Source organism: Camelus ferus, chromosome 4 (genome assembly GCF_009834535.1).
Source record: "Camelus ferus isolate YT-003-E chromosome 4, BCGSAC_Cfer_1.0, whole genome shotgun sequence".
Classification (NCBI taxonomy): Eukaryota; Metazoa; Chordata; class Mammalia; order Artiodactyla; family Camelidae; genus Camelus; species Camelus ferus.
The window spans coordinates 43,137,747-43,146,506 of record NC_045699.1 but is presented as its reverse complement, the minus strand read 5'-3'; the positions used below and the strand labels follow the sequence as shown (position 1 = coordinate 43,146,506).

General features: G+C 48.1%; 2 protein-coding genes across 6 annotated transcripts in view; one reads left to right on the top strand and one right to left on the bottom strand.

The window, feature by feature from the left end:
• Nucleotides 1–4,701: 4,701 nt before the first annotated feature.
• Nucleotides 4,702–6,821, top strand: FAM166B (family with sequence similarity 166 member B). 2 transcript variants are annotated; one of them, XM_006187880.3, is made up of 6 exons: nucleotides 4,702–4,830; nucleotides 5,226–5,449; nucleotides 5,536–5,750; nucleotides 5,954–6,005; nucleotides 6,088–6,285; nucleotides 6,562–6,821. In XM_006187880.3, the coding sequence occupies exons 1-6, from the start codon at nucleotides 4,769–4,771 to the stop codon at nucleotides 6,648–6,650; spliced, it is 840 nt and encodes a 279-aa protein (XP_006187942.1). In that variant the 5' UTR covers nucleotides 4,702–4,768; the 3' UTR covers nucleotides 6,651–6,821. The 2 variants fall into 2 exon arrangements, with proteins under 2 accessions (XP_006187942.1, XP_014417402.1); XM_014561916.2 differs by having other exon boundaries at nucleotides 6,544–6,821.
• Nucleotides 6,756–8,760, bottom strand: part of RUSC2 (RUN and SH3 domain containing 2) — a 51,497-nt gene continuing 49,492 nt past the window's right edge. For all 4 annotated transcript variants that reach the window (XM_014561912.2, XM_032477940.1, XM_006187881.3 and 1 more), the window contains 3 exons: nucleotides 7,786–8,593; nucleotides 7,542–7,679; nucleotides 6,756–7,457 (listed from right to left, as the gene is read on the bottom strand). In XM_014561912.2, coding sequence (XP_014417398.2) covers nucleotides 7,256–7,457; nucleotides 7,542–7,679; nucleotides 7,786–8,593 — 1,148 coding nt within the window. In that variant the 3' untranslated portion in view covers nucleotides 6,756–7,255. The remainder of the gene's footprint in view (nucleotides 7,458–7,541; nucleotides 7,680–7,785; nucleotides 8,594–8,760) is intronic.

The following is an 8,760-nucleotide window of genomic DNA, read 5'->3' as shown; positions in this document are numbered from 1 at the left end:
TTAAACCAACTTTGCATTTATGGAATAAACCCAGCTTGATCTTGATGTGTCCTCCCTATTCTGCCTCCCTCTACTTTTCTCTTTTTCTTTTTTCACACTATTAGATTTGGGTTGCTTTTCTTTGCATTTTACAATTTTATTTTTTTATCAGCTTTATGTTGAGATATAATTTACATACCATATAATTCACCCACTTAAAGTTTACAATTCAGTGGTTTTTATTATATTCACAGAGTTCTGCAACTATCACCACAAGCAACTGTAGAATATTTTCATCACCCCAAGGAGAAATCTTATGTCCATTAGCAGTCACTCCCTATATCCACATCCACCCCCAGCTCCCAAACTCCCTTACCTCCAGCCCTTGGCAACAATGACTTCACTTTCTGATTGTACAGATTTGCCTCTTCTGGACATTTCATGTATGGAATCATACAATATATGGTCTCTTGTATCTTGCTCCTTTTATTTAGCATAATGTTTTTAAGGTTCATTCATGTTATATAGCATGTACCAGTACTTCATTGTTTTTAAATTTCTGAATAATATTTCACGGTATGAATACAATGTGTTTATCTATTCATCAGTTGATGGTCATTTGTGTTGTTTCCACTTTTGGGCTGTTATGAATGATGCTCCTATGAGATTCCTAAAAAAACTAAAAATAGACTTACCATGTGATCCAGCAATCCCACGCCTGGAGGGAACTCTAATTTGAAAAGATATATGCACCCCAGTGTTCATAGCAGCACTATTTACAGTAGCCAAGACATAGAAACAACCTAAATGTCCATTGACAGATGGCTGGATAAAGAAGTTCTGGTGTGTGTGTGTGTTGTGTGTATGTGTGTGTGTATGTGTGTGTGTATGTGTAGATATACACATAACTCAGCCATAAAAAAGAATAAAATAATGCCACTTGCAGCAACATAGATGGGCCTAGAGATCGTCATTCTAAGTGAAGTAAGCCAGAAAGAGAAAGGAAAATACCATATGTTATCACTCTTATGTGGAATCTAAAAAAGAAAAGAAGAAAAGGACACTATGAACTCATCTACAAAACAGAAACTGACTCACAGACACAGAAAACAAACTTATGGTTACTGGGGGAAAAGGGGTGGGAAGGGATAAATTGGAAGTTAGAGATTTGCAGATAACTACTGTATATAAAATAAGCAGCAAGTTTCTACTATATGGTACAGAGAACTATATTTAATATCTTGTAGTAACCTTTAACAAAAAGAATATGAAAAGGAACATATGTATGTATATGTATGACTGAAACATTATGCTGTACACCAGAAACTGACACAATATTGTAAACTGACTATATTTCAATGAAAAAAAATAGTCCTTAAAAGAAAATGAATGATGCTCCTATGTACAAGTTTTTGTGTTGATTTATTTTATTCGTGGACTTTTTTTCAGTAAATACTACAATACTACAGATCAGTAATTGGTTGAATTCACAATACAGAGCTGAGGATATGTTGTATGTAATCTTCTGAAGTTCATTCTTCATTCTTTTCCCTTCTTATTTCAATTTTGGTTGTCTCTTGATCTGAGGAATTTTTTTCAAAGGTACCATGATTTTCTTTTTGTTCATCCTCAGACAGGGGATTTAGGCTCGCCCAGTATTGACTTATAATCAAATGATTCATCTGGGATCTATGAATTTTTTTTGTCTGGTAACTATTTTAATTGATTTTTAAAAACTGAGGTATAGTTGACACATAACATTATATTAGTTTTAGGTGTACAACATGATTCGTTATTCATATTTCTACGAAATTTTACAGCAATTCTTGGTCAAGATCAAAGGCAGAACCACAGAAAGTTGTAGATTGCTGTTTTGGAGACTGGGCAGGCTATGTGGAGTCAGCAGGGCACTGTCGTGGCTTTCCTAACTGGACCTTCATCTTGTAGATGGGTGTAATCCCGGAGAAACACCTCTCTGCCACCACATCCGGCTCTCATTAGAAGTTGTGGGTAGGTTACTGTGATGACTGTCCCTCAGAAGGAGGCACCAAGGCAACAAGCATTCCTGTGGGCCCTTGAGCTAGCTCTTTCACTCCCTTCCCAGGTTGAAACATCCTTCTGATCTTCAGGGATTTAGAAATACTCTTTACACAGATGGAAACAATAGTAGTAACAGGCCATCTTACCAATAGCAATGAGCTGTTTCTTCACAAACCATAAATCTAAGACCAATTGTAACTTGTTTCCTAAATTAACTCATACCCAGATTCTAACTGCCACAGTCTTTTCTGTAGAATTTGTTCCAGTCCCTGCATCCTAATCTTTATCTCAACTTCAAATTCTAAACTTTACATTTCTCAACTTCACAGACTCTTTTCCCTGAACCCCTAGCCTGTTATTTTTCTCAACTCTTTTCCTTTTCTCCCATTCCCACCAAAGTCTATTGCTGTTTGGTTATTAGCAATTAAAGAGAGCTAGACACTGGGCCAGATGTTCTTTATGCATGATCTCATCTGTCTTATCCTACTCAGTGACATTAGTTAAGCAATTTCATAGACGAGAAAACTGAGGGCTGATGAGATGAATTGGGCCAAAGTCCGTATCTCCAGTGTTTTTGTATTGTTTTGTTTTATATTATGATGTCTTTGGCTCTAAGTAAAAGAAAACTTAAAAGTGGCCTTGACAATAATGAAATTAATTATTTCATAAGAAGGTTGGTTAGTTCAGAGGCACCACATTACCATCGAGAACTCAGGCCTTCCTACTCTACCATAGACTCTGATGGAGTCAGGCTTTGTCCTCAAGTTAGCTTAGCTTTCCACAAGCTTTCACGATGGCTACCAAAGTTCCAGCATCACATCCTCAGAATTTCTTGAGGCAGGCAAAGACACCACTCCTTTTGGTCCATCTCTCTAATTTGTTGCGCACCTTCCTTAAGAGCAAAGAAACTTTTCCCAGGACCCTCCCACATCCCGGCAGACTAGTCTTCAAGTGTCTAGACTGCCACAAGCCCATGCCTAACTGGTCACTGGCAAGGGAAATTGGACCACTATGATGAGGTTAGACTCATCGAGATTCATTCCTATGGCTGGCTCCAAGCTTCCCTGAAGTTCCTGGCCACTTGGCAGAACAAAATTAAATTTCTGTTAGGAAGAAGGGAGATGGGGGTAGCACCCAACAGTGTCTTACAGAATCCAAAAATCCAGGTTGTTAACCTCAACATACTACTGCTATTCCGGGCTCTCCCCTCAGCTCCCACCCTCACTTTAGCACATTTCCTTAACTGTGAGCGAAGTCCCCTACAACTCCAGCTCTAAATGACACATACCAAGGCTGTCCTTGGCAGAATAGTGAGGAACATGAAATGTATTCTCTGGGGTCCAGTGCTCTTGTGCAATTTACAAGAAGTCAGGGACATGTGCTTGGTTAGCTAAGGTACCACTGTCACAGCATGGGGGTGGGGAGAAGAGGCTCTGCCTCATGGAGAGTGGACCAGCCTGGCCCTCATCCAGCTTGAGTTCCAGTCATGCTCCCCCTACCTCAGCCCTCCAACACCGAGATCTTTTTCAAGATCCGTACTTCTCTTAGAATCTGAATGGTTTTCTTAACAAATTCTAATTTGCCTTCTAATCTTAAGCCCCAATATTACCCTCATATCTCCTTCCCTCGAATTTTCCCAGTGAGAAAACCTGTATCCACTGAATTTACTAACCATTCACTGAGCTCCCCTTTGTGTTAGAAGCTAGACACAATTCTACACAATTGGAAAGGAAATTAAATTATAGTAGCTATGTTACCAGGTGCTGGGGTAAGTTCTTGACACACACTATCTGACTTTATCCTTAACAGCACCCTGGTAGGTTAGGCTATTTTAACCTTCACATTAAGAATTTAGGGAATTCAAGTTCAGAAGAAGTCAGCCGCTCAGAGAAGGTAAGGTTAGCTCAAGGCCACAAGCTATTAGGAGCCCATGACTGCCTGACCTCACGCTCATGGCCTTTCCCCTGCCCCACCATTCTGGCTTCATCCTGGCTTTTTTATTGTTACAAAACATATTTGCATACATTAATTTGAACTGCACAGCAGTAGCAGGGGGAGTCGTAGTATCTGTATTTTATAAATGAGGGGTAGTACGGTTCAGAGATACTAAATGACTTGCCCCTAGTCACGTGGAGCTTAGCTTTTCTGACTCCAACATAAGAGTAATTTCTGCCACTGTAGAGTGTGCCTGGAAGAGCAACACATATTTGTTGAGTGGATGATGATCTGGATGACAAAGTCATTCCTGTCAAATTATATTATAGAAAATAAACTGTCACTGGCTAGAGGTCTCTAGGTTCCTCCCCTCTGGGCTTTCCTAGGAACTCCATCACCTTCAACCAAGACTCACAAAGAGTAGAATCCACATCTCCTCAGGCAGATCCTCAGACTGGGGCTTAAGAAGAACGGGTCCTCTTTAGAGACAGAGCTCAATGGACCTATCAGCTTTTGCTCTCTCTCCTCCCACTTCTGGGCTTCCTCTGGTCCTGGAGTGGGGAAGCTGTACTCAGCCTTCTCACTGCCCCCATGTGGCAGGACTGCATTTGTTCTGGAGTAGACAGACCAGTGAGCCTCTGCTCTCCGGTTCTGCCAGCCTTGGCCCTGGCAATCATCACACTAGTGCCCCCTCCCCTCTCCTCCCTGGGCCCCGCCTCCTGCCTCTGACTCAGCCCCACAGCCCTGGACACAGTCAGTACACACAGCCCAGAGGCTCAGCTCAAAGAGAAACAAAAGGAACTGCCTGGTTCTCATGGCTATGGCCAGCACCTTCATACCGGGGCTGAACCCTCAGAACCCTCATTATATCCCAGGGTAAGACTTCTACCCAGAGCACAGCCCCACTTGCTTCTGGGAATAGGGGAATAAGGATACAGGACTTGTGCCACCTCAACCTGGGGGGCCAAGTGGACATACTGGTATGGGAGGCCTAGGGCTGGAGTATCTATGATGTTGGATGGAAAAGGAAAAGCAAGGGAGCAGTAGTAGTCAGGACTGCCATGAAGCTTTCTGTTGTGTTCTCCATGGTAATAGGGCAACAGCAGAAGGGAAGGGTTGAAAACTCAGACAGACAACTAAGAAATGCCTGCTCCAAATATTTACACAGTTGAGTCCAGAAAAGATCAGGGCTTCAGAGGTCTTTGCTTCTGTCTCTGGGGATGGTGAGGCAGGGAGATTCTGGAGGTGAGTGGGTGAGACTTGTGCTACAGGTACACGGGACACTGCCCACTACTTCGGTTCAGCATGGGCCAGACCTATGGGCAGATGACTGGTCAACTACTTCGAGGCTCTCCTGGCCTAGCCTGGCCCCCTGCCCACCGCACACTTCTGCCTCCTATTCGGCCTCCAAGATCTCCCGAGGTTCCCAGGAGAAGCCTGCCTGTCAGGCGTGGGCATGAAAGGCTCAGCTCCAGCATGGTCCCTGGGTACACAGGTATGCACACAGGCATGAACAGGTACCCCCAATACAGAACATGGGTCCCAAACACTAACAAATCTTCCTTGCCCCTACCCACCCAGGTTTTGTACCCCAGGCACAGTTCATCTTTGCCAAGAACTGCAGCCAGGTTTGGGCTGAAGCTCTGAACGATTTTGCTCAGTGGTATGCAGGAAAAGGGAATCAGGAGCTGCCAAAGGAAACCAAGGGAGAAAAAGATGTGGAGAAAGACCAAGAGCCAAATTCGGAGCCAGAGCTGGAGGCAAAGGACCCAGAACCAGGGCAGGAGGTGGAACAAGTGAGACCGAGAAGGCGGAGGTGGGGAGTAGGTGGGGTGGGAGTGGGGAGCCTTACCTCTGTGTGGCCTGGCCTGGAGGTAGCGGGCTGTGGGTACAGGGGGTGTGGGCTGGACTGCCAGCTTCACCTCCCTGGGAGCTTGAGTTACAGCCTAGAGGCTGAATTTGATAGCCGTGTTTTTCTTCTATCAACTTGTCTCATAAGGCTTCCCCTTATTCCATGGATGACAGAGATCCTCGCAAGTTCTTCATGTCAGGTGAGAGGAAGTGGGTTATGACCAAAGATGTGGGGAGGTGCCCAGGAGGTCCTGACTTTGTATCCACTACCCCCACCCCCAGGCTTCACTGGTTATGTGCCCCGTGCTCGCTTCCTCTTCGGCTCCAGCTTTCCTGTGCTTAGCAACCAGGCACTGCAGGAATTTGAACAGATGAAGTCACCGGGCAGATCCCAGAAGGATCCTAAACATCTCCCACCACTTTCCAGGACCTACTCTCAGAATCTGGGTCTTTTACCTAAATATGGAGGCTACGTGCCAGGTGAGGATAGCCCCAGAGGGAGGCTTTGGGGACTGGAATATTTGTGTGTGTGATAGGTGGAGGTGGTTTGTGGGGTTTGAACTAGTAGATATGGGGGGACCCTGTATCCTATGGTTCAGCCTTATCATTGGGCAGGAAAGGAAACAGACATAGCTCACAGTGGGCAGTCAGGACCAGATTTTGTAGGGCAACTTGGAGGTTCTAGGCAATTGGCTGAGAAATAAACAACTTCCCTATGCCTCTGGTTACAAATGACAGACTCTCCTGACCACACAGGATATAAGTTCCAGTTCGGCCGCACATATGGGCATCTCACCCATGATGCTCTGGGTCTCAGCACCCTCCAGAAGCAGCTCCTGACATAGGTACCTGGACTTCAAGTTCTCTCTTCCCTTTTCATCCTCTCAGCTATCCTTTCAGAAGGAAGAAAGGTGGGCTGGAGGGTGGGAGGAGGCACAAAAAGAAAATGGTTTGGAGGCCGAGCACCTTTTTTATTAATAGGTGTAATAAATAAATAAATAAATACATAAACAGAAGCCTGGGCTCCTCCTCCCTCTTCTGACCACCAGGCACTGGCCACAGCCTATTTACAGCTGGGGGCTTAGAGAACTGGCCCCAGTACTGTCACCCATCCTCCTTACCACCTGGCCTAGGGAACCCTGCAAATGGGCCTTCTGGTCATCTCCCTCCACAGGGGTGCACCTGTCTGTACCCATGGAAGGGCTGGCCCACATGGGCCAGGGAAATTCTGGCAGCCCAGTGCTGCATCCCTTCCCTCCTTTCCTGGGTGGAGGTTTGGACGAGGTCACTGGGACAGTTAAGGGGGAGTAATTAATACTGAGCACAGGGATATGTGGCCCCCAGCTCTTGGGCTATTTTCTGTAGCCAAGCCGGAGGGCTCAGGAAGGGCTCTCAGGCTAAGAGTCTGGGGGTTGTAAGGGTCCCCGAGGCTACCAGCATGCACAGGGCCTCAGTTTTGGCTGCTTCCAGGGGTTGGACTTGGAGTTGGGGTCAAAGTCACATAGGCCAGAGGCACCAGTCCAGTGTCAGGGCCACGGCTGCAGCGCAGCCAGTCTCCTCCTGCTGGCCCCAGCACTCGCAGGAGATCTCCCTTGTGGAAGCTCAGCTGTCCAGGGCCCGTGGCCAGATGGTGGCACAGTGCCTTCACCTCGCTGTGGAAACAACAAATGGAGGTCAGAGAAACCCCACCCAAAGCCAAACCCAGCCCCCAAGTCCTTTTGTGTCCCAGGGCTCACCAAGGAGTCTTAGAAGGCAGGGTTGGAGAGAGTGGCTCCTGTAGGTTCTCCTTGGACTCTGGCTCCCGGCGGGCACCCACTGTTTGTGCCACTAATTGGAGCACGGACTTGTCCAGGCTCAGCCAGTCCGAGGGTAGCCTAGAGGACAGCAGCAGGGGCTCTGGCTCTGTCTGTGCCTTGACTTAGATCAGGTTCCCCCAACCCGCTCCCCACCGCCCTGTCCACACCATGGGTTGTCTCTCACCTGTTTGTAGGCCGGGCCTCCCGCTGAGCCTTTCGGGACCCAAAGAGGTGTCCCCACTTGATGCCCCCAGGTGAAGGCTCTGAGGCTCCTTCCTCACCTTCTGCTGGGGGAGCAGTGGAGCCCTCCCTCTCCCGACTGCGCCTCAGCTCAGCCAGTACGGAATCAGGGGGGCTCCCCATCCAGAAGGGCCAGCCCTTGTCCCGGCCAAGGGTCTCCTCAGGGGCAGGGCAGGCCTCAGCTCCCTCCACGACTCCCTCTCGGGGGGGTGGCCCCCCACCTCCTGCTTTCTTTTTCTCACTGCTGCTGCCATTGCTGTTACTGCTGCCCCCACGGGGGAACCTAGAAACCTCAGTGGAGCCATCAATGTAGACCTGGGAGCTCTGCATGAGCTGGTACCACCAGCCAGCCTGCCCGCTGCGGGACCACCTGCCACGCCCTAAGCTCCCAGATGCCTCTGTCTCCTCCTCTTCCTCCTCATCTTCTCCACCTTCTGGGGCACCCACACCCTTCACCCGCTCCCCATGGGCTGCCCTGTCCATGTCTCCAGGGCCCTCCTGGCCCCGGGACCGGGCCAGCTGCAGTGTTGAGTGGGCGGACAGCAGCAGGTCCTGGGACACCCGCAGCAGTTCCTTGTGCTGCCGCTGCTGCTGCCCACTTTGCAGCAGCCGGTGCTGGAACAGCAGGTCCAGGCTGAAGGGCAGGAGGGCCAGGGGCTGTAGCAGCAGCAGCAGCTCCTCAAACAGGCCAGGGCACACCGTATGCGCTGCATTCAAGAAACCCCAGGGCTGATAGTGGGCCTGGATGATATCTAGGGGAGAAAGAGAGAGGGACTGAGCCACACAGAGAAGCAGAGGCTTGCACAGGTCTGGGAGAGGGGACTGAAAGGCAACCTGGGCAGAGCCACTGCATACTGCTGCAAAGGCTGTGCCCTGTGACACTCAGATGTAAACAGTGCACGAACTCCACAACCTCAAG